Source organism: Anolis carolinensis, chromosome 3 (assembly GCF_035594765.1).
Source record: "Anolis carolinensis isolate JA03-04 chromosome 3, rAnoCar3.1.pri, whole genome shotgun sequence".
Classification (NCBI taxonomy): Eukaryota; Metazoa; Chordata; class Lepidosauria; order Squamata; family Dactyloidae; genus Anolis; species Anolis carolinensis.
Genome location: NC_085843.1, coordinates 88,217,400 through 88,243,795, shown reverse-complemented (window position 1 = coordinate 88,243,795; position 26,396 = coordinate 88,217,400). Strand labels below are relative to the sequence as shown.

Below are 26,396 nucleotides of genomic sequence, written 5' to 3'. Positions count from 1 at the left end.
AGCACAGAAGAAGGGAGTCCTGTTGCCCTACCTCCAGCCCTGCTATCTTCCTACTCTGGGGTAAGGAGGAAAAGAAGAAGGTGGAGGAAGGCCTTTAAAACACCTGCTTTTTGACACTTCTTGCTGCTACCACCTGCTGCTTGCCAGCACAGAAGAAGGGAGTCCTGTTGCCCTACCTCCAGCCCTGCTACCTTCCTACTCTGGGGTAAGGAGGAAAAGAAGAAGGTGGAGGAAGGCCTTTAAAACACCTGCTTTTTGACACTTCTTGCTGCTACCACCTGCTGCTTGCCAGCACAGAAGAAGGGAGTCCTGTTGCCCTACCTCCAGCCCTACTACCTTGCTACTGGAAGCCAGCCTAAGTCGGATGTCGGTTAGAAGGGAGGGTGTTCAGACTGATGGGGGGGGGAGTTGTCCAGCCGAGGAGCCCCCATTGAAGTAATTCTGGGGCGGGGGAGATATGGGAAAGGGAGACCAAAACAAATTCGGACTAGGGAACTAATTCGGCCCAAAGTAAGATTTTTGGTAGAATTAAAACAGTCTCCTGATATGATAAAGTTGGATGCCCAAGTCGGCGGATCCTCTGGATTAAGGGTGGTGCTGCTGAACGCCAGGTCTATCAATGGAAAATCGGCTATTATCCAGGATTTGATCCTGGATGAAAAAGCAGACCAGGTGCCCTATCCCACGGTCAACCTCGTTCGAATGTCTCTACCTGAGAGTGGGTGGCCGGGACAGGTTAGGGATTCTGTTAGTGTACAGTCCACCCCGCTGCACTACAGTCTCCCTGCCTGAGCTAGCGGGGGTGGTCTCGGGCCTGGCGTTGGAGTCCCAGCACCTTTTGGTGCTGGGTGACTTCAATGTCCATGCGGAGGCCACCCTTTCAGGAGCGGCTCAGGACTTCATGGCCACCATGGCAGCCATGGGGCTGTCCCAAGTGGTATCTGGCCCCACACACAGTGCAGGACATACCTTGGACTTGGTTTTCTGTCAGGGATGGGAAGATGATGGAGGTGTGGAGGAGCTGACCATCGCTCCCTTGCCATGGACCGACCATTACCTGCTCAGGTTTAGACTGGCTGCGCCCCCCAACCTCTGCAGGGGTGGAGGACCTATTAAAATGGTCCGCCCCAGGAGGCTTATGGATCCTGATGGATTCCTGATGGCTCTTGGGGAGTTTCCCGCCACTTCGGCTGGCGATTCTGCCGATGCCCTGGTTTCTCTCTGGAATAGGGAGTTAACCAGGGCAATTGACACGATCGCTCCAGAACGCCCCCTCTCGAGTAGCGGAGCTCAACCATCTCCTTGGTTCACTGAGGAGTTGGCAGCAATGAAGCAAAAGAAGAGGGGTCTAGAGCGCGTGTGGCGTTCGAAGTGGAACGAATCAAAACGAAGTGGAACGAATCAGAACGAAGTGGAACGACCCCGCAGGGGTTGATATTGTCCCCCATGTTGTTTAACATCTACATGAAGCCGCTGGGAGAGATCATCCGGAGTTTTGGGGTAAGATGTCATCTGTACGCAGATGATGTCCAGCTCTGTCACTCCTTTCCACCTGTCACTAAGGAGGCTGTCCAGGTCCTGAACCGGTATCTGGCCGCTGTGTCGGACTGGATGAGGGCCAATAAATTGAAATTGAATCCAGACAAGACGGAGGTCCTCCTGGTTAATCGCAAGGCTGAACAGGGAATAGGGTTACAGCCTGTGTTGGATGGGGTCGCACTCCCCCTAAAGACGCAGGTTCGCAGTCTGGGGGTGATCCTGGACTCATCGCTGAGCCTGGAGCCTCAGGTTTCAGCGGTGGCCGGGAGAGCCTTCGCACAACTCCGCCTCATGCGCCAGCTGCACGCATTCCTTGGGAGGTCTGACTTGGCCACGGTGGTCCATGCTCTGGTCACATCCCGGCTGGATTACTGCAACGCACTCTACGTGGGGCTGCCTTTGAAGACGGCCCGGAAGCTCCAGCTGGTGCAGCAGGCGGCAGCCAGGTTAATAACGGGAGCAGCTTACAGGGAGCGTACAAACCCCCTGCTAAGCCAGCTCCACTGGCTGCCGATATGCTACCGAGCCCAATTCAAAGTGCTGGTTTTGACCTACAAAGCCCTAAACGGTTCTGGTCCTGCCTATCTATCCGAACGTATCTCCTCCTATGAGCCCGTTAGAACCTTAAGGTCTTCCGGGGAGGCCCTGCTCTCGATCCCACCTGCCTCGCAGGCGCGGCTGGTGGGGACGAGGGACAGGGCCTTCTCGGTGGTGGCTCCTCGGCTGTGGAACTCCCTCCCCAGCGATATCCGGCAAACCCCATCCCTCCTGGGATTTAGAAGAAAACTAAAAACTTGGCTCTGCGCCCAGGCATTCAGCGAATAAGCTCATTGGCTGTTGTAATCGGGTCGCAAATCTGTAATTGTAGCTGTAGTGAATGACTGAGGATGGTGCAATATCGCTGCTTTGCAGCGTTTTAATTTTTGTATACTTTTTATCATGTTTTTATCATGTTTTAATTGTTTTGTTTTTATAGTATATTTGTTGCTGGCCCTCGTGGCAGAATGTAAGCCACTCTGAGTCCCCTCGGGGAGAAGGGCGGGGTATAAATGCATGTAATAAATAAAAATAAATAAATAAAAGGAAATTGATATATTAGAAATTAGCTAGCTGTGCCCGGCCACGCGTTGCTGTGGCGAAGTATGGTGGTATAGGAAATAAAGTATTGAGGAATTGGTGGTAGTTAAGGTAAAGGGTAAAGGTTTTCCCCTGACATTAAGTCCAGTCGTGTCTGACTTTGGGGGTTGGTGCTCATCTCCATTTTTAAGCCAAAGAGCTGGCGTTGTCCGTAGATTCCTCCAAGTTCATCTGGCATGACTGCATGGAGTGCTGATACCTTCCGCCAGAGCAGTACCTATTCATCTACTCTCATTTGCATGTTTTTGAACTTTAGGGTTGGCAGAAGGTGGGGCTAACAGAGGGGGCTCTCTCCGCTCCCTCAATTCAAACCTGCAACCATTCGGTCCAGAAGTTCAGCAGCCCAGCGCTTTAACACGCTGCTTCCTCCTTGAGTGAAATTTTGTTGGGAGGTGTTAGCTGGCCCTGATTGTTTCCTGTCTGGAAGTCCCCTGTATTTCATAGTGTTGTTCTTTATTTAGTGTTCTGATTTTAGAGATTGTATTGTTCTGTTTTATTATACAACAGTAATTTTTATATATTCTGATTTTAGTGTTTTTGAATACTTAGAGCCAGATTGTATTCATTTTCACAGTTCACAGGAATACAATAATAATAACAATAATAATAATAATAATAATAATAATAATAATAATAATAGTAATGATAGTAATAATAATGACTTTGGTAATACACACTGCTTCACTCCCTTCTCAGCTTCCTTTCTGGAAGAATCCTTTCTTGGGAGGAGTTAGCTGGCCCTGATTGTTTCCTTTGTGGAATTCCCAATTTCCCTGCTTTCAGAGTGTTGCTGTTTATTTACTGTCCTGGTTTTAGAGATTATATTGTTCTGTATTATTGTACCACAGTAATTATTTCATATTACAGTAGAATCTCACTTATCCAACATTCGCTTATCCAATGTTCTGGATTATATAACGCAGTGTGCCTTTTAGTAGTCAATGTTTTTGTAGTCAGTGTTTTAAAGTCGTGATATTTTGGTGGTAAATTTTTTAATACAGTGAATACTACATAGCATTAATGCACATGGAACGACTTTTTCTGTCAAATTTATTGTATAACATGATGTTTTGGTGCTTAATTTGTATAATGATTACCTAATTTTATGTTTAATCGGCTTTTCCTGAATTCCTTCTTACTATCCAACGTATTCACTTATCCAACGTTCTGCCGGCCTGTTTATGTTGGATAAGTGAGACTCTACTGTATATTGATAATCTTATATTATATGCTTAGAACTGGATTATATGAGGCCCCTTCTACACAGCTGGATAAAATGCACACTGAAGTGGATTATATGGCAGTGTGGAGTCAAGATAATCCAGTTCAAAGCAGATAATATAAGATTATAAATGGGTTATATAGCTGTGTGGAAGGGCCTTGAGTCTACACTGCCATATAATCCAGTTAAAATATGATAATCTGTATTTTATAGGCAGTGTGGAAGAGGCCTAAGTGAGGCCTAACTCTGCCTGTCCCCTGGGCTGAGTGGGTTGTTAGGAGACCAAGTGGGCGGAGCTTAGCCTTCTAACTGGCAGCAATTGGATAAAAACAATTATTCCTCTCCCTCTAACTAGGACTTTATTTTTATTTTCTTTTTGTTTTATGAACGTAGAGGCATGGATGAGGGATTGTGCTGCCAAATTTAGTGTTTCTGAAATGTGTAGTTTTGTTGTTTTGTCCTAGGCCAAAATTTCATTACCCTTTTATATATATAGATAATAAAATTAATAAATAAATGAAATTCAACAGAGGCTAACACAAAATTCTACATTTGGTGCAAAAAAACCAAATGCAAAGGTATAGGATGGGACGATGCTACGTACATGTGGGAAAAGTCATTGGTTTTTATTTATTTATTTCGTGTCAAAAGAATTGTACAACAAATACATTTCAAATAATGGGGAAAAAAAGAAATCACAAGCAACTAAATAGTTTTGGACCAAAAGCGGGCAACAGCAACCGCATTGTCTGTAGCTTTAAACAACTCCTCCTCCGTACATGAGGCAGGGCATTGTGGGCAAGCATACATATGCTGTTTGTTCAGCTCCACAGTCACACAAGGTGGAGGATTCCTCCAGGTAGTGCCACCTTGCCAAGTTGTCTTTTGATCTGCCCACTCCACTTCTGAGTCTGTTCAGGGACTTCCAAGTTGCCCATTCTTGGTTTGCCCCTGGAGGAAGACCCTCTTGGGGGGCCATCCAGTTAGAATTGCCAGGTTTAGCTGCCCAGAGGGAGGGCAAAGTCATTGGTGTTATTGCAGAACATGGGCAAGCAGTGTGAGGCAAATGCTAGCTTAGCCTGCAATAATAGCTTCCAAGTCCAATGATATAATTGTTCCTACATTCTGCACTGGGGAACCTTCATGTGTTCAGTTCTGGGCACCTCCTTTTAAATTATAATATCGACAAGCTAAAGCGAATTCTGAGAAAGTCAACTATGATTGTAAAAGGTATAGATAACAAAACATATGAGGAGAGGTTGAACAATTTGGGTATATTCAGCTTGATGAAGAGAAGACGTGATCACTGTAAGAGGTGGTGGGGTCTCTTTTTCTGCATGTCTTCAAAATAGGGTAGAGCTGCATGGGATGGTCTAGCTGGGGATTCTACACAGAACAGGAGTTTGGACCTAGTGACCTGTAAGGCCCTTTCCAACTCTATGATTCTATACAGCTTGGGCACATTTATTTAATATACTCTCTGTAAACTCTTCTCAGAAGCTAAGTAGGGTCAAGAATTGATAATACTAGGAAGTAAGACTATCAGCCCAGTGCCCCCGTGGTACAGCGGATTAATCTGCTGAGCTGCTGAACTTGCTGACCAAAAGGTTGGCAGTTCCAATCTGGGGAGCAGGGTGAGCTCCCCCAGTTAGCCCTGGCTTCGGCCAACCTAGTAGTTTGAAAACATGCAAATGTGAGTAGGTCAATAGGCACTGTACCAGTGGGAAGGTAACAGCGCTCCATGCAGTCATGCCGGCCACATGACCTTGGAGATGTCTACGGACAACGCTGGCTCTTCAGCTTAAAAATGGAGATAAGCACCAACCCCCGAGTCGGACACGACTAGACGTAATGTCAGGGGAAAACCTTTACCTTTACCTTAACCCTACCAGCGAAATGTTGGCTACATTCAGAGGAACGCAGTGGCAAACCACTTCACTGTATTCCTTGCCTGAAATTGATGGGAAAGTACACAACAAAGTTCACAGATGACAAGTTGGAATGTGTCCAGAGGAGGGCGACTAAAGTTATCAAAGGTCTGGAGACCATGCCCTATGAGGTACAGCTTAAAAAGCTTTCAGAGAAGACTGAAAGGAGATATGATCCCCATGTTTAAATATTTGAAAGGCTGTCATCAGGAGGGGAGGGAAGTTTGATTTCTGTTGTCCTGGAGACTAGGACTCAAAGTAATGGGTTCAAATTGCAGGAAAGGAGAGTCCACCTCAGAATGCTAGAATAATAGAGTTGGAAGAGACCACATGGGGCCATCTAGTCCAACCCCCTACCATGCAGGAAAAGCACAATGAAGTACTCCTGACAGATGGCCATCCAGCCTCTGTTTAAATGTTTCCAAGGAAGGAGCTCCCACCACACTGAGGCAGAATTCCACTGCTGACCATCTATTACAGTCAGGAAGTTCTTCCTAATGTTCAGGTGAAATTTCCTTTCCTCTAGTACGAATACATTTCTCCAAGTCATAGTTTCCAGGGCAGCAGAAACCGCCTTGAGTCCCCTTTGAGAGATAGGGTGGGTTATAAATAAAGATGATGATGATGATGATGATGATGATGATGATGATGATGATGATGAAGCTTACTTTTCTAGTTGGCTGTAAGTACATGCAAATTTTAAATGTCCTTGGTCAAATTCATGCCAGTAGATTGTCTAATCCTGCTTCCTCCATTATTCATGTCTACTGCCCTTTTCATCTTCCTTGCTTTCTGCAACATGCTGCATTTTGAATAGAACTACTTTATAGTTGACAATTATACCAGTCAAAGTCACAAAGAGAAGTGACCAGATAAATTCAACAAGAAAATGGAATCTGACATGTTTCTTAAATAAATTATGTTTACTGTGGTTTTCACTACGATTGTCTGAAGAACAAAGCAAACTATCACATGAATCTGTTTTTTTAAACAAAGCAAAATAGTAAGAGACCAAATATAAGTAAAGATTCTAAACTAAACTGTAGTAGTTTAAATAAAATAGTATAAACAGCAGGGGGCAGTAGGATTCCTTCCATTATAATTTCGATTCTTGAAATACTAAAGGCCTATCTTTCCACATCCTTGTAAATGGGATTTTTAAAATCCATCTAGCGGAGTAGATGGTTCTGTCATTCTTTCCATTATGGGCTATCAGACAGGCTTACTGTTTGAACATACATATGATTGACAGAATGAAGGGAAGCTATGCCTGGAAATTTCAAAAGGGAAAAAAAAACATTCTGTTATTATTGGCCAAGCAGAAACATACTGGAATGCATATTGAGAGATGATTTCAGTATGGCCATTATGCATTAGATTGGAAAGCATTCTTTGGATAGTCTGTTTATTCTGGTCTTTAAAAAAGTATTTCTAAGCACATACTGTCTCCTTAGATGCTTTGCAAAACAACATAAAGCCTTTAGTGTGATAGCTATTGAAATTTATAACAAAAAGCAAAACTGACACAATAAATGGAGTATATAAACACCTTTCAATTTAATCCCATTTATTTTCATGTGAATAGTTTCAAGAGCTAATACTTAAGTATTTTCTAAAGTAATAGAAAAGAATATAATCAAGCTTATCAGAAAATAGGGAAAAGGAAGGCAGGAGGGAAGGAAGATTTTTTTAAAAAAAACCCGAATACGTTTAAAAATTTGGCTCTTGTGACCCCTACAGTGGCCTGGAATTTCAGCAGTTGTGATTATCCACAATAAATTTCAAAGCACAATAAAAAGTTTTTAAAAAGTAATATCTTTTTAATAGCAATGTAGGGTGTATTCACTTTTATAATCAGACCGAGTTGGCAGTGGTTGCCACCTTGGTACCCCACACAATCTTGTTCAAGGATACTTGACACTGTGGACAAAGCCTACTGTGATCAACAGTGCTCTATACATAGACTAAGCAGTGATCACCATATTCACAAGTACTGTATAATGGGTAGTCATAGTTACAGCTCCCCACTCATTTAACTTGATTCACAATAGGCATTCAGCTCATAAGCAGGTACCTAACTATACAGAATAATTTGGCAACACATATTTACCCCGTAGGATGGATAAAAAGTTAGTTTGAAAAATCTAACAGAAAAACCTAACATCATTGAAAAGAAGTAAAAATGCAGTTCTAGCCAAGAGCCAGCAGTACTAAGCTAGCAAGGAGTTGTTATGAATCCAAACCACATCAACTGGAAATTATTTTATACTGTCTTCACCCCGATCTAACTTTGTGCTAGCACTAGGGCTGTGTTTGTAGGAGCAAAGAGGTTTGGACCTTGATTAACTTGCTTCTTCCCTGCTCTTGCCTCATCTCATTTTTAACTATTCTGTCAGCAAAATTTCAAAAACAAAACAGTTCTCTGGGAATAAGAGGCTTGTACTTTATTATAACCCAGCATTTATATTTATATGTTTAGTTAGGTGTACACTGAAATAAAAATTGATTAAACCAATGTCCCCACTGTGGAAGAACATGCAGGTCAAGAATAGGACTCTACAGTCACCTACAGTATGTATCCACCGCCAGGACACTACACCTGGAAGACAATCATACTTGGATAACGAGGGATCACCTAAGTAAGTACTGATCAAGCCCTATTTAAGTGTTCAATAAGTAGTATGAGTGCTCCTCATTTGAAGATGTGAGCGAACTACATCCCCATCATGGTTAACTAGAGTATATAGCCTATTTTATACATGGCAGCTCTTCACATACACCAATTTTTCTGTATTCTTATTCATGTGGAGCACCTCCACAAATGTAACACGCTAACCTCCTTGAGCATGTTGGTTTTGCAGGAAGAACATGACAACAGAGAAATTTAATGAAATGTGCTCTCTTCTTTGTGTGTAGAACATGCACACACAGCTATCAAATATGTGAAAAGTGCTTAGATCAGTAGAATTTCTTGTATATTTATGCTGTATACTCATCACCTTCTGATACACTTCTGGATCACACTATAGAAATCACATCCATTTTCTGCACAGATGTAAAGCTACAGTTTTCAAGTATTAATATTCTTCAGAGAGGCTATTTATTTACCTGCTGCAAACAGCATGACAGCAACTGGTCTGTAGAACCGCCTTCGTGATCCCACACAGATAGAAATTAATCCAACCAAGAAGGCTATAAGAATTATAGCAGCACCTCCCAACAGCATAGAAAGTGTAGCAATCTGCCAATCTGTAGAAAGAAAAGAAGAAACAAATAGTTGAAGCTAACTTACCGAAATGGATGCCTATGCAAAAGGTGAAAGGTAAACTAGGCCACTTGTAAATTCAATCAGATTGTTTTAATATCTTACCCATGAGCGAGTTTTCATCAGATTAAGATGAAGCCAATATATTTTATTAGCCATTTTCTTAATCTATATACCAGTTAAAAGCCTTCACACGTCTGGACATAGTGACATAAACACCTAATTACACAAGATCATGTCTGAACTTTGAAACCAAACATGGACACTCCTGGTTAGGACTTGGATCAGAGACCACCAATGAATACAACAATGCACCAGCAACATTTCAAAGAAAGAAAATAATGAAAACACCTCTGAGCATTTCTTGCTAAAGAAGTCTCTATGAAATTCATGGAGGTTGCCGAATTCACCAGATGACTTGGAGATATATACACACAAACACACTCCTGCATAGTTAACAGGGCCGGTTGATACTAGGCGGCCGCTGACGCGGCCGCCTCGGGCGCTGGCTGCTAGGGGCGCTGTCGAGGCGTCGACAGCGACCCGTAGCGCCACCGACGCCTCCGGTGTTGGCGCGGGCCCGCGGGGCTTCAATCCCCGCGCCCGCGCCAAGCACCTAGGCCATTTTGCCCTTAGTAACAAACTAAGGGCAAAAATGGCCTATCTGTGCTGTGCGCATGCGCACAGCCAGATAAGCCATTTTTGCCCTTAGTTTGTTACTAAGGGCAAAATGGCCTAGCTGTGCTGTGCGCACGCGCACAGCACAGCTAGGCCATTCGGGCCTGACTTCCTGGTCGCGGCCGGCGACCGCCCGGGCGATCGCCGGCCGCGACCAGGAAGTCAGGCCCGAATGGGCTATCTGCGCTGTGCCCGTGCGCACAGCGCAGATAGCCCATTCGGGCCTGACTTCCTGGTCGCGGCCGGCGATCGCCCGGGCGGTCGCCGGCCGCGACCAGGAAGTCAGGCCCGAATGGCCTAGCTGTGCTGTGCGCGTGCGCACAGCACAGCTAGGCCATTTGCCCTTAGTAACAAACTAAGGGCAAAAATGGCTTATCTGGCTGTGCGCATGCGCACAGCCAGATAAGCCATTTTTGCCCTTAGTAACAAACTAAGGGCAAATGGCCTAGCTGTGCTGTGCGCACGCGCACAGCACAGCTAGGCCATTCGGGCCTGACTTCCTGGTCGCGGCCGGCGACCGCCCGGGCGATCGCCGGCCGCGACCAGGAAGTCAGGCCCGAATGGGCTATCTGCGCTGTGCCCGTGCGCACAGCGCAGATAGCCCATTCGGGCCTGACTTCCTGGTCGCGGCCGGCGATCGCCCGGGCGGTCGCCGGCCGCGACCAGGAAGTCAGGCCCGAATGGCCTAGCTGTGCTGTGCGCGTGCGCACAGCACAGCTAGGCCATTTGCCCTTAGTTTGTTACTAAGGGCAAAAATGGCTTATCTGGCTGTGCGCATGCGCACAGCCAGATAAGCCATTTTTGCCCTTAGTTTGTTACTAAGGGCAAATGGCCTAGCTGTGCTGTGCGCACGCGCACAGCACAGCTAGGCAATTCGGGCCTGACTTCCTGGTCGCGGCCCTTAGTAACAAACTAAGGGCAAAAATGGCTTATCTGGCTGTGCGCATGCGCACTGCCAGATAGGCCATTTTTGCCCTTAGTTTGTTGACTAAGGGCAAAATGGCCTAGCTGTGCTGTGCGCATGCGCACAGCACAGCTAGGCCATTCGGGCCTTACTTCCTGGTCGCGGCCAGGGCACGGGGGCGGGGCCAACTCTGGCCCCGCCCCCCGCACTATTCGCCCTGGCCCCGCCTCCCACACAGCGTGGGAGGCGGGGCCAGGGCACGCTGGGCGGGGCCAGGGCGTGGGAGGCGGGGCCGGTGGCGGGGGCGCTTTTTAGCCCCCCGCTTAACATTTAAAAATATCTCCGGCCGGCCCTGATAGTTAATACAACCCAATACAAGTATGTTACACAGAGTTCAATGGGGAAGTCTGCATAGGAAAAAAGCTTTAGTTAACATAGGTTTACTTTGAAGGGCTTAATGTAATTCGGTATGGCAAATTTTACTGGGAAAACTCATTGTAAAATCAAGAAGAAGAGCTACTGGCACATGGACAAGCCATCCTTTGGCCTTAAGGGACAAATATATCCTAAATCCATTTGAAAGAAGAATGAAACATGAGGATGCCAAGAAGAATTACATTTCTCCATGTCTATTTCAAAGATATCTGTTTAGGCTCCAATCCTACAATCCAAGCTCTGCCTTAAGCCAAAAACTGGACTAGTCAATTGGCTGTAAGATGTATCACAGGGGAATTAAATCTAGTTGCCAAAGTTGATTTTGGCTTGTAGGACATGTGTAAGCCAAAAGATAAGCAATGAAGCAGTGTACATAAATGGAGGAAGATGAAGATGACATCACCACCACCCCCTCCGCTCTCCATCTGCACCTTTAAAGAATCTCTGACACACCTATGGGTTTTTTTTTTACAACTAAATGTTATGTAAATATATGCCAGTGTTCTAATAAAAGATTTATTATTGTTTCTGAGTATTTTCTTTAATATTCATAGTTTAAAAAAAGCTTCAAGGTGAATAATTTTGTGGTTCAGTGAATTTTCTGTCACATTTTTGCATCCAGTTTGGTGTCATTATATTTTATTTATTTTATGTAAGACTCTATAACTCAGAGATAAAACCTAAAATGATAATGAAAAAACTAATGATTTCAAATATATATAGTCATACTTCCCACATTAGGAATTCAAACAGCTGCTCTTTTTGGTTTTGTTGGGGATACTTCATCACCTCTGTTCCAGGGGAACTGCTCTTTTTAATGTGTGTGTGTGTGTCTTATAGGTGTCATTCATCTAGTGATCAGTACCAAAATGGGAACAATAAAAGTGACTTGTTTGTATGAGAGGAATACCAATTTAGACTACAAAATAACAGGCTTTATGGTAAAACAGAAGTTTCCTAACTTAGTTTGTATGCTCTCTATGCACAAAGTGATATTAATTTCAAAACAAGACTTCTTTGCAAAAGAAATAGGACATCATGTTACATAATTGATGCCACAAAACCAGGTTGAATCTAGGTTGAATACACCAAATAATTTTGAGATGATATTTTCAAAGTCAATTTAATGAGTGTAGTGGGTTAAATCCCCCAGTTAATTTAGAATATCTTAATGCAGGACTTCTGAAGGCTCTTGAAGCTAATGAAATCTAGCAAGAGCTGTGGTGGAAGAGCTCCTAAATAAAATGCACAGAGTATGATGTATGTGTATATATTTCTTATATTCCATTCATTAAAAATACACTAAAACAGGATTTAAACAACAGGCTGTAAAACAGTGAGATCAACTTTGAAAATATGGTAGTGGAAGCTAGATTAAACTAAACTTGGGCCCCATCTACACTGCCACATAATGCAGTTTCGGAATGCAGTTTAACTGCATTAAACTGCATTGTATGGCAGTGTAGACAGATTTATGCAGTTCAGTGCAGTTAAACTGCACTGTGAAATTGCATTACATGGCAGTATAGATGGGACCCTAGTTTGTCTTTCATGCTCATATGAGCATTCATACTCCATGAATATGGGGGAGAATGTGATATTTGGAGGCTTTAACTGGCAGAGGGCATATTTGAAAAATTTTAGAGGGTGTCACATTTAAGTATCTTACCTTTAAATATAAGGTGCCCAAAGGTTCCCCCCCCTTTTTTTTACTGAAAAAGAAATACCATCTCAAAAAGCAGCTTATCTGCATTTTTGTGGCAGGTATGCTGTGTTATCATTTAAAGTACATTTTAAATGTCTTCATAACTGGGTTGCTGTGAGTTTTTTGGGAACTATATATTGGAAAATATATCAGAAATTATATAGTTTCCAATATGCCTCACAACCTCTGGGGATTCCTGCCACAGATGTGGGCGAAACACCAGGAGAGAATGCTGCTGGAACATAGCCATACAGCCTGAAAAACATAACAACCCAGTGGTTCCGGTTATGAAAGCCTTCGACAACATGTCTTCTTATCAATTTTTTGCTGATTGTCTGCTGAATATTTTTTTTAAATGTATACTGTATATCATTTAAATATCATTTTTCTACTTATACTACATAGTAGACAGAGCCGGCCCTAGGCAATTTTCAAGTGTAAGCAAGCAGCATTTTGGTGCCCCCCCTCCTGAAACCAATCACTGAAAAATAAAAGGTAGAAGGTAGAGGTGAATAGAATATGTGTGTGTGTGTGTGTGTGTATGTATGTGTGTGTGTGTGTGTGTGTGTATGTATGTATGTGTGTGTGTATATATATATATATATATATATGTTATACATACACATACACACAATGTGGAGAATATGTGGAAAGGTAGATAGATAAGTAGGGATCCACAGTGGAGGAACCTTCCCAGGAGCAAGGCCTAATTATAATAATAATAATAATAATAATAATAATAATAATAATAATAATGTGTTGTCAAAGGCTTTCATGGCCGGGATCACAGGGTTGTTGTATGTCTTTCGGGCTGTGTGGCCATGTTCCAGAAGTATTCTCTCCTGACATTTCGCCCACATCTATGGCAGGCATCCTCAGAGGTTGTGAGGTATGGATAAACTGTTTATGGATAAACAGTTTATCCATACCTCACAACCTCTGAGGATGCCTGCCATAGATGTGGGTGAAACGTCAGGACAGAATACTTCTGGAACATGGCCACACAGCCCGAAAGACATACAACAACCCAATAATAATAATAATAATAATAATAATAATAATAATAATAATAATAATATAAAAAAATCATCCCTTGCAATATCCAAGATGGCTCACTGCTACAGAATCTTGGGAGTTGTAGTTTGGTATGGTACCATTATTGGCAGAGAAAGCTAAGCTGTAGGAATTGAAATCCAATCATTTATCCTCCCTATAGAATCTATTTTATATGCACTTTTAGCTATGATTTATTTGCTATTTTATTGTGTTGTGTTTTTATTATTGTATGTGGCATTGAATATTTGCCTTTGCATTTGGAAACTGCCCTGAGTCCTTTTGGGGAGAGAGGGCAGGTTAGAAATAAAATAGAATAATAATAATAATAATAATAATAATAATAATAATAATAATAATTATAAAATATCTGGAGGACTAAAGTTTGCCCATGCCTACTCTATACTGCACTTTCCAGAACTTTCCCATCACAATCTGCTATTGAGCTGGCTACATGATTAAGACATTATTTCCAGCTTACTGAAGTTGGCTGTATATGTTTTGGCTCAGGGGGCAGAAATTGCCTTAAAGCCATCTTGTGCAGCTTCCAAAGCCCAACACTTGAGAACATTTTGCACTATAGTCAGATATTTCCAAGGTCATACCCAAAGGGCTTGGCAAATATACCCTTTTTTGAGATGGATCTAAATCAGGCATGGGCAAACTTTGGCCCTCCAGATGTTTTGGACTTCAACTCCCACAATTCCTAACAGCCAGTATTTGAGAACACAGAAATGCTGGACCACTCTAAAAGCCACCATGTCAGACTACACAGATAAGCCATTGAAATCCACAAGAAGCACATGGACAATTTCAACAGAAAAGAGGAAACCTTGAAAATAAACAAAATCTGGCTACCAGTATTTTTTTTTAAAAAAGCTAAAATCAGGACAGTAAATAAAGAACAACACCCAGAAAATGGGAATTCCAGACAGGAAACAATCAGGGCCAGCTAATACCTCCCAACAAAGGATTCCCCCAGGCAGGAAGCAGCCAGGCTTTGAAGCTCCAAGGCTATTCAATGCTAATCAAGGTGACCAATTGCAACATTCACACTTGCCTCCCACAGACAAGAGTTCTTTCTCCCACCCTGGACCTTCCACAGATATATAAACCCCACTTGCCTAGTTTCCAACAGACCTCATAACCTCGGAGGATATCTGCCACAGATGTGGGTCAGGAGAGAATGCTTCTGGAACATGGCCACAGAGCCCAGAAAACTTATAGCAACCCAGCCAGTAGGCTGTTGCTGAACAACCTATGCACTTTTAGCATTAAAAGGAAAAATGCCCAGGATTTTCTCACTTAATATACAAACTGTTGGCATGTCTGGAGAAGAAAAATAGAATGCTTCTATACCAGGCAAGGGCAAACTTTGTCCATGTCTGGTGTTAGGAATTGTGGGAGTTGAAATCCAAAACAATCTGACAGAAAACTGGGAATTGTAGTTTGGCATGGTACTGGCTCTCTTCTGCAGGGAAGGCTAGGGACTTTGTAAACTACAATTCACATGATTACATGGCACTGAATCTATTGCAATTGAGCTGGTGCCATAATCCTTTCCGGGAGCAGGAGCTGTTTTGGGTTTGGCATCTCCTCCTGGAGATATCTCTTAAAGGGATATCCTCTGGCTCTAAGGATTCCCATTAGAAAGGCTCACCTGCCTCTGGTGTTCCCCTTTAAGGCTAACTGGCTCCTGGGTGAAGTCTGGAGGGAGATACTTTTTTTCTTAGAGGGAGAAAGAGGCTCTTTCTGGTTCCCTTCTCTCTTTCCTTCCATCCCTCCCTGCTTCTCTCTCTCTCTCTCTCTCTCTCTCTCTCTCTGCGACCTCTCAGAGAAGGCTTCCACCTTCCAGCAGTGAGCATGGCTCTCTCTTCCCTCTCTGCTTCTCTCTGCTTCTCTCTCTCTCTCTCTCAGAGAAGCCTTCCACCTTCCGGCGGTGGGCATGGCTCTCTCTTCCCTCTCTGCTTCCCTCTCTGCTTCCCTCTCTCTCTCTCTCTCTCTCTCTCTCTCTCTCTCTCTCTCTCTCTCTCTCTCTCTGTTGAAGCCTTCCACCTTCCGGCAGTGGGCATGGCTCTTTCTCTCTCTCTCTTTCTCTCTCTCTCTCTCTCTCTCTGCGACCTCTCAGAGAGAGAGAGAGAGAGAGAAGCAGAGAGGGAAGAGAGAGCCATGCCCACCGCCGGAAGGTGGAAGGCTTCAACTGAGCCGGTGGTCCCCGGTGGAGGGGGAGACGCCTCAACGGCGCCCCAGGGGACCCTGCGCTCCAAGCGGGGGCCTCACTGGCCTCCATGTTGGACCGGGCCTGATAGTAGAGTAAAGGTGAGAATGCAAGGAAATAGGTGGAAATAAACAAAAAATAATACTACTTCATGGCATTGCATCAGTCCCAGGGCAGAAATAGGGGGAAAGCAGGTTGACTTCAATGTAAGGATGAGATCAACCTCCCCCCCTTCGCCCGCAGGAATATTTCTGGAAATGTGGCTGTATCATTATGTGGCCTGGTTCTAGGGATATTCTGTCCCAGGAATGTGGCCAAAGAGCTAAGCTGTCATTTGAAATGAAAACAATGCTTTTGATTTTGTTTGGTAGAAGAGGAAAAAAATGGCCTTGAATACATTTAAAAGTTTGAACAGCCAACCAAAGAACTCTTAAAATTAGTCCATTTTTGGGAGGTATTTTCAACACCTCCAATAATTTCTGTAATTAAGTCTTTGGCATAGCATTATTTATACAAATAATCAAACATTAAATTCCTCCAAATAACAAGGCAAACAAAGGCTTTGAAAAACTTCCTGACGCTAGGGAATTTCTCTGTGAAGATAGGATCCCCTAATCAGGATGCCATAATGTTAAAAGGACCTATATGAGGTTCTTATCCATCTCCTCGCTGATGATAGAAGAGTACAAAAGACTATGTCCCACAATTATTTCAATGTCCAAGTTGTTTCCTAAGTCCCAGGACATCTAGGGCTCTTCCACACAGCCATATAACACAGAATAACAAGGCAAATAACGCATAGTATCTGCTTTGAACTGGGTTATCAGAGTCCACACTGTCATATAATCCAGTTTAATGTGGATTTTATACAGCTGTGTGGAAGGCCAGCCTGTATCCGGGGGGGGGGGGGTTAGGGATTCAACCCCCCCCCCCTGAATTTTTTCAGGTTAAAAAAACCCTGGTTTACTCGTGAATTTTAACTGGTTAACCAAATCCCCATGCTAAGTCTATGAGATGCAAAAGATTAAGAGTCCCTCCAGGCACTGTCTCAAGCAGATATTGACAGGTCTGTAGCCGGGGGGGGGGGGGGGGTTAAGGGTTCAAACCCCCCCCCCCCCCCCCAAAAATAAAAAACCCCACTTTTTTTCTGGCTATGGCCCTGGTGGAAGGGGCCTTTGATAATGAAAAGACACTCCCAAATTAATTTTGATAGTACCTGGAAATGGACTAGGAGCCAACACTAAGGTTTTAAAACTCACAAGATATGATCCATGTTCCACACCAAGCAACACTGATATTTTGTTCAAACTGACACTTTTGAGCAAGTTTCAGAGGTAACTCCATGTAACATGAACTACAGTAATCTGTAACATGTTTCTTTACTATTGCTATGTCCCCTTAAAATGATCTTGTGAGCTAGATGAGATAAAGAGGTACACTGGGATGCTGTGAGTATTCTGAGCTGTATGGCCATGTTCCAGAAGCATTCTCTCCTGACATTTCACTCACATCTATGGCAGGCATTCTCAGAGATGGTGAGGTTTGTTGGAAACTAGACAAGGGAGGTTTAGATATCTGTGGAAGGTCCAGGGTGGGAGAAAGAACACTTGTCCTGTTGAAGGCAGGTGTGAATGTTCCAATTAATCACCTTGATTAGAATGGAAAAGCCTTGCATCTTCAAGGTCTGGCTGATTCCTGCCTGGAGGAATCCTTTGTTGGGAGGTGTTAACTGGTGCGGATTGTTTCATGTCTGGAATTCCCCTGTTTTCAGATTGTTGTTCTTTATTTGCTGTCCAGATTTTAGAGTCTTTTAATACTGGTAGCCAGATTTTGTTCATTTTCATAGCTTTCTCCTTTCTGTTGAAATTGTCCACATGCTTGTTGATGTACATTTCATCCACAAAGAGCCAAATCCCAGTGAAATTAATTGCACATAAATTAGTTACATATAAGGTCCCACCTACATTGACCATTTAATCCAGTTTCAAACTGGTATTGAAAAAAGTGGTTGCTGTGTAAATTATTACATTGGAAATCTTGGAACCAGTTCGAGGCTTGAATGATGGTTACACAAACCACTGAGTACTGATGCACATTAAAGGCTTTTATATGTGTGTGTGCTTTTGTTGGGGTTTCTTGTCTGGCTGCCACAGTTTGAAACTAGCTTAGAACTGCATGGAACAGGCCCTAAAATTGGAAGAAAGCCAGGATTAAAGAATGGGGGTGGCTAGATAACATTTGCTGAAAATGTGCACTGAATTGCATAATCAGCTGCAAAACATGGGTTGAAAGGGAATGCTTAAAATCCAAGATTTTTAAAAAATGTGCATATTTGCATCACTGTATATCCCTGCACTCACAAAAAACATGTGACTTCATTGTGATTTACTGGTATGGACTGCTCCAGTGCATGTGCACATTTAAAAATCCCGAAACAGCTGATGAGGGCTGTAAACAGACGGAGCCACGGACACACAGATGGCTAAATGGAAGCACAAATGGAAAGCGATTCCCATGACAACTCTCTTCAACCATTTCTTTGTTCTCATATTTATGAAATTAAACAGAGCTTGAATTTGCACCAGCACGGCAGGCAAGTGACCCCAAAGAGAGGCAGGGTTTAAAAGGGTAAACGTAAAAGTAGCAGGAGGGTGAATAGAGATAATGACAAGAAATCTGCTTGTTTAAACCTTCATATATCTAGATCAGCGCTTATGAGATCCAGCGCATCTCAGAGAATCAATAAAAAGTTAAAAGAAAACTTCCAGTGAATGTCACATGTACATTTTGCGGATTTCTAAAATCTGCTACAAACAAACCTTTCAGGACACCAGGGGACTATTTAGCAGGATTGACAGATCTGTATTTGGACTTACTTTCAGGTACCACAAATTTTTGCCCCACTTCTTTGTTCCAGATTATGAGGCTATCTGGAAGGGCCCTTAGTTGTTTTCAGTTGGGCCTAAATACCATTAACTTTCTCTAAACTTGGACCAATATTTTTGAGCACAATCTGAAATAGGTTATTAGATGGTAAGCGAGGTACTGTGTATATAATGACTGATTTCTGCTCATTTCATAATGTACAAAGATCACAAATAATCACAACTCTGACAATGTGTTTGCTGCAATTGGTCAGTGTATCTACATTGTACCATGATGTAAACATGCAAAGAAGCAGATAACCATGACTTCAGCTCTTATTCAGTAATACAAATATCATTATGCTGAAATGAGCACGAGATTAGATTAGGGTATTCTACATCAACACACAATACTATGTCCACTGTAACATAGGTCCCAAATTGAGTCTTTTGAAAATACATAAAAATTACTGTAAAATTATTATTTTATTATTATTACATTTATTTTCCAAATTTGACACATCAGTATAAAGGATAATGCTTGTTATTCCAATTTCAGAAGTATACTTATGTTTGTCATTGGAAAACTCTAAACAAATAATCCTACAGTGATATTTTAGCAACAGTGGTGCAGGTGTTGTAACATTATACTTGGATTACTGAAATGCTTTTAGGTAATACTGTTTCCTATCGACATAAAATCTCTGGTGGTGATTATAAAAGCATTTGGTGGAATGCCATCAGTATGCTGATGACTCCCTGCTCTATTTCTCTTTGTCACTGGAATCAGCTGGGATTGTGCAAGTCCTATACAAGTGCCTGGATGCTGTAATGGGCTGGATGGGGGCTAATAAGCTGAATCACAGTAAGAAAGAGGCTCTGTGAATTGGTAATTCTAGGAATTTGTAGTCTGGGAATTGGACAAACAGCCTAGGTTAGATAGGTTGCACTTCCTCTGAAGGAACAGCTTGGAAGTGTTCCTAGATCCATCTCTGTCCTGGAACGCCCAAGTGGGCTCTATGGTTCAAAGTGGTTGGCACTAGCTTAGACTGGTGCAGCATCTACCATGCACTGGTAACCATCTGATTACATTAGGCTGCCCTTGAAGAAGAATCAGAGTGATTTTATTTATGTATATTTTTGTCTATGTGTGAAAAAGAAATAAAAAGTATTTTTAAAAAAGAAGAATCAGAAGCTGCAGCTAATGTAAAATTGAACACTATATAAAGAACATATGCCTGTCTTAAAATAATTTTCTGACTGAACTGAAGGTGCATATGATGACATTAAAAGCCCTAAGGTAGAGATGAAGGTTCTTCTTTGGGGTCAATACACTCTACGCCTAGAGGCATTTGGCTTCAACACCTAAAGAGGCTTTTGTAAGACATTTATTTCCTCTAAGAGTTTGTATACTTTTAGCAAATAATACTAAGCTACAATTCTACTCACAATTTGGAAACAACCTCCACTGAAACCAATGGCACAAAAGAGGGCCTTCTCAGTGGTTACTCTCAGAATCTGGAACTCTCTCCCAAGAGAGGCCAGGATGGTCCTCCGTTTGCCCTTCTTCCATTGGCAGAAGAAAACATTTCTGTATTATCAGAATTTTATAAACTGACTAAGGTTGGGCTTTTAAAACTGTGTGGTTCTGTTTTTGGGGTCCATATATAGACTTGAGATAATCAATACATTTAATGTGTAAGTTGTTAAACTTTATACATTAATTGTTTTTAAATCGTATACTTTAATCATTGCAGGGTTTTTAATTACTTCAAATATATTGTTAGTTGCCTTAAGTCCCCTTATTACAAGAAAGGCAAGATTTAAACGAATACAACTTATTTTTGAACAGACATGTACTTTTGAATAAACATGCACACCACAGTTGTGTGAATACAAATGTTCACTGATTTGGGGGCAAGACTCATGACTAACATAGATTTCATATTTTTTTAAGTAGTCCCCTCCTGATTCTAATGTATACTCTACGCATGTCTGACCACAGTACTTGCAAATCTTTCCTGAATGCTAGATTCAGCATACCTCTACAATTTAAAAGAGCATTGCTATCGCTATTTCATGTGGGTGAAATATCATTTTTCAAAAGCATTTTATGTATTTTCTGTATCTCAGAAGTTGATTTCTTAGGAACATACATTTTCTCTTTAAGTGCTACATCAAAAATACAATAAAGAAACTGTAGTTCCATTCAACATACAGATTGCACATTAAGTGAATATCCATAAAGAGTGGTAAAAACATTAAGAGGCAACAAAATAATATATAGTAAATATATCTATAGTGTGCTTCAGTTTTTACCTGGAAATATATACGTAACATCTCTCTATAATTGGCTTATGAAGCCAAAATAAAAGAGGAAAGTTTTTTTAAACCCCTGCAGTTTGCAAAGGTTTGTGTGTGTGCTTTCATGTGAGTTATGAAACCCTAAGAAGCTCAATAAGAACCTTTCATGGCCAACAGCCACAAACCACTGGTGATAACTGGCATGGAATGGACTATCCTGGGGAATGACATGATGGGTTGAAACAAAAAGCCAAGAACAATCCACATTTGCCACATTTGGTTGCAGATCTTACTTGTTGACTACAGGATCCAAATAATGACAAATAATGGCTCTCTGAAACTCTTGTGTGTGTGCCATCTCTTCTGAGTGCTTCACCAGAGCAAAATGAAATGGTGCAAGAGAGGTTCTGTTTTTGTGTGTGGCAACAAATTTTCTAACGGAGTGTAAATTCACATGGTAGAATTGATGCAGTTTGACACCTCTGTAACTGCCATGGCTCAATGCTATGAAATGATACTTGTAATTCAACAAAGTCTTTCGCCTTCTCTGCTCAAGAATGGTGCCTCATAAAACTGCAACTCTCAAGATTCCAAAGAATTAAGCCAGTGCAGTTAAAGTGGTATCAAACTGCATTAATCCCACAAAATTAAAAATGACCTCACCCTGATAGTCTGAAGTAGTAAACAAAATCTGGCCTAATAGATTTTTCTACCTAAAAAGGCTTCAAACTTTAAAATGTTGTATTTTAAACAAAACTGATACATTGGTAATCACAAGTAGTTAGTGTATGTTGTTTATGTAAATGTATGTTATTTTGTCGTGGCACTATAGTGAGCTTTTTGTGAGCCACCTCAAGTCCCTTCGGGGAGATGGTGATGGGGTATAAATTAAATGTTGTTGTTGTTGTTGTTGTTGTTGTTATGTCTGCAGTTTATTTAAACCACTCTTTAGTAACTCATTTTTTCAAAAGTAACCAAATTAGTTACTTTTTAAACAAACAAAAATCTTGAATAATACAAGCCACTCTGCTCCCATTCACCACACTGGAACTTCAACAATCATATGTTATATTCCTCCTCCACTATTTAGAGTGAACATACCCCACATATCTATGAAGGTCACTAAAAGGTTAACACTGTACCACAAAAGGAGTGAAGTCATGCATCATTAAGTTACAACTGCAGTAACTTAATATTTGCTACTGGATAATGGAATTCCAAGCTCTGGTTTTCCACTGCCCACAATCTTTTTGTATCATAATCTATAACCTGACTTGAAACAATGTATCTAATCTTTGGAACCTGAACTGAAACATTTTAGTAAAAGTGCAGCAAAACTTAAAACATGATTTCAAATGAAGTATGTCACGCTTAATGTTTGCTCATGAAACCTGATACCAGTCTGTGTGCATCTATTGCCACCACCACAGGTTCCCATCCTGCTTCTGCATTGAGGCAAATGTGCAGTTAAATTGAAAGTACAGCTCAAATTGGCCTATATTCTCCATAGTGGTAAAAGGTATTTTTTCCATGATCAAGAAACAAAAACGTCCTTCCCTGTAAATTCACAAATTCATATAACCAAAGCAAAGGATCACAGCTTCTGTGCCACTTTATTATCAGATTCTAAACATCATGCTGAATTTCTTACTCCTACAGTGCTTTTTCACAGTAATCTATGCTCCCCTTTGCACCTGCGCTCTGCCTTTGCCCACTTGCTTTCTCTGCCACTGCCCACTCTCTCCCATAGATAGAAGCTTAGAGTTAGCCGGATGCCCTTTGGTCAAATTACTGTTGGAAGCTGAGTCAAATTATTTCCTTTTCTTGAGGGTGTGATTTCTCTATAATACCAGAGTACATTTATTTTTAAATGTTGACTCGGTTCATCCAAAAGAAGATTTTTAAAATGGTATATAAAAAGGTACCTCAAACTGAGTAATGACTACATCCACACAATCAATGCAATTACCTTGAATACTCCCTTCACTAATGCTTCCCATGGTCAAATGGTAATGATTTCTGGAAAAAAAGAGAGGACAGTATTTTGGTGAGCAAATTTAATGCCTTTTATGGCTTTCATTAAGTAAGAATTTTGTCTTTCCTCAACTATTCCACTTTTCATCTTTATCTTAACTTGCTGTTCAGATGTTGGCAAATGTACATTTATTTCTTTGTGCTTTAGCCATTCAGGCTAGTGAGTCCTGGATCCCATATGCCAATTCACATTTTTAATTAGAAGTTGAGTTGGCCATGTATTGGACCATTGCTTGTAACACAATGCTATATTATAAATGACATTTTGCATTTAAAGATTTGGGTTTTTTATTTGATTCACACTTTTCATACAGTTTTTTTCCTTATCTAGAGTCATTTTAGGTGTGCTTTCTTGTATGTTTTATTATAAATTCTTGGCCTGAACTACTATGCTTAGTGACTATGCTTCTACTGAATTCAAAAGACTGGTTTTTACTACCAATGTTTTATACTTTGTTTGACTATGAAAAAATATGGCAAAGGCCTGCCTTTCTGATTGCTTTTTGGTGCAAATTAGTACATTGCTTCCAAAGCTGTGTCCTCTGTTTTGGATGTTGACTTTCCCACACATGCTTTGCAGCTCTGCATTCATTTTTGTAAGACTGACCAATGAAGTTTGAACAGTTTTGCTCCCATCATTCTTCTGACTTCTGTATTATCCACTTTCAGCTATTTTGAGTTATCATACTGCTATGCCGTTGGAAATATATTGCTGCTCTTGTTAATGTCTGAATTCTTCTGCTCTTACTCATTTCCAGCTTAGATTTTTGTAGCCATGCTGTTGCAGATACTCCTTGCTAGGATGAAAAAGGCAAGATTAAGCTATGCCAAGATTAAAAAGCTCAATCACATCAATCACTCGTGTGTGTGTGTGTGTATCACAAATGATAATAAAAAAACTTGACATTTCAAGATATATGCTTTGCCAAATGTACATATGTAAGTAAGGAAGCATTATGACTAATAGTTAAGTAGCCATATGCAACAGAAGAGACATTAAGGATACGTCTATCACATCAGAATTATAATGTCGAAATCTTTTACTCATTTATTTTATTTTAATTGATTATCCAAAACTTGAAATTAAGCTGCTGTTGTTGTTTTAAAAAAAACTACACTTACAGTAGAGTCTCGCTTATCCAACGTAAATGGGCCGGCAGAACGTTGGATAAGTAAATATGTTGGATAATAAGGAGAAATTAAGGAAAAGCCTATTAAACATCAAATTAAGTTATGATTTTACAAATTAAGCACCAAAACATCATGTTATACCACAAATTTGACAGAAAAAGTAGTTCAATACACAGTAATGCTATGTAGTAATTACTATATTTACGAATTTAGCACCAAAATATCACGATGTATTGAAAACATTGACTACAAAAATGCGTTGGAAATGCGTTGGAACATTGGATAAGTGAGTGTTGGATAAGTGAGACTCTACTGTATTTGGTTCTCAAAATCAGAGGCAAAAGATTTAAAGTTACCACTGGCATGTATTATATGGCATAGTGCTGCAACCAGGCCAGAATCATTAAGTTTTCATTTCAAAAACTGAATCATATTGAATGATTGCTTAGTGATGTACAGAAATGAAAAGCATATTCAAAAATGTGAAAAAATGATAAGGAAAACGTCAGTTACCATATTCTGGCAACAACATGGTGTGGTAGTTTTGTACAGAAAACAAGATTTCATTCCAGTATAAACTGTTCTTTCAGATACAGTAGAGTCTCACTTATCCAACATAAACGGGCCGGCAGAACGTTGGATAAGCGAATATGTTGGATAATAAGGAGAGATTAAGGAAAAGCCTATTAAACATCAAATTAGGTTATGATTTTACAAATTAAGCACCAAAACATCATGTTATACAACAAATTTGACAGAAAAAGTAGTTCAATGCGCAGTAATGCTATGTAGTAATTACTGTATTTACGAATTTAGCACCAAAATATCACGATATATTGAAAACATTGACTACAAAAATGCGTTGGATAATCCAGAACGTTGGATAAGCGAGTGTTGGATAAGTGAGACTCTACTGTAGTAAGTTTGGATACAATTTAATTTAAGCATTTTCCAGCTCTAATGATTTAAATCAGGAAGCCTTGTCCTTAATATGCCCACTGAAATTAATGGGGCTTAATATGCATTTAACTTTATGAATAATAAACCAAAGTTTGATTGTTGTATTTTTTATTAACTCTGGTGAAACATCACTCTTTTTCTTCTTTACACTGGTCTTTCAGATAACAAAAACTATTGTTATATATTCATGTGCTGTTAGGGCTGGCAGCTTCTGAACTAACCCTTCAGGTATGTCTTTAGCAGCTGTTTGATCTGAAAAGTTTCACCTGCTGAGTCTTGCACATCAAACTGATATTAAAAGGCACATGGATGCACAAGACTGGCTTGGTTGCTGTTCAGTTCTTTCTTAGCCTGTTGGCAACTCTATATGCCATTCTGCCCAAATGCTTCCTAATCCTTCTTATTTTTCTTTAAATCCTCTTTGGATTACTTGTATCTTTCTCAAAACACTGGTGATTTAAAGTGGCCACAGTTCTCTACTTGAGGTACAGAGAGACACAGTTTCATTACAACCTGTGGCTGAGGGCCAAATGACATATAACACAAGGAGATTTGTTAGCAAGATGCCCTATGTGTATTTGTTTCAGTTTCTTTAGGTGAAAAGCTACCAGTGCCAATCCTCGAGTCTGGACCAGTGAGGCTTTTTCTGCAAGGTAAATACATCATTCTCTAAAGGCAGAGACATATTGTTGTGAATGCACCTTCAGAGACTGTGGATGATAGTGGTGGGATCAGAAGAGGAAGGAAAAACCCTCGCGAGGAGCGCTCGTTGGAGGATTTGTTTAGGAAGAGGGTCAGGGAGACTGATGGGGAGTCTTCTGAGGATTCAGATGGGGATCTAGAAGAGGAAATGGATGCTGGGGAACAGGTATTAATAGAGGAACCGGACACGGACTGGGCACGGGCACCGGAGATGCTTGGGGAAGAATCGGGGCCCATGGATGCTGCTGATGCTGGGGAAGCTTGGGTGTCTTCAGAAGCAGATCCCACGTGGTCTGCTTGGAGGAGTGAGAGGGGGT

At 41.3% G+C, this 26,396-nt stretch overlaps 1 protein-coding gene across 1 annotated transcript in view; it reads right to left on the bottom strand.

Moving 5' to 3' along the window:
- tmem47 (transmembrane protein 47) overlaps positions 1-26,396 on the bottom strand; it is a 55,129-nt gene that overhangs the window by 16,866 nt on the left and 11,867 nt on the right. Inside the window, exon 2 of the mRNA XM_003218915.4 lies at positions 8,935-9,075. Within this exon, the coding sequence (XP_003218963.1) occupies positions 8,935-9,075 (141 nt within the window). The remainder of the gene's footprint in view (positions 1-8,934; positions 9,076-26,396) is intronic.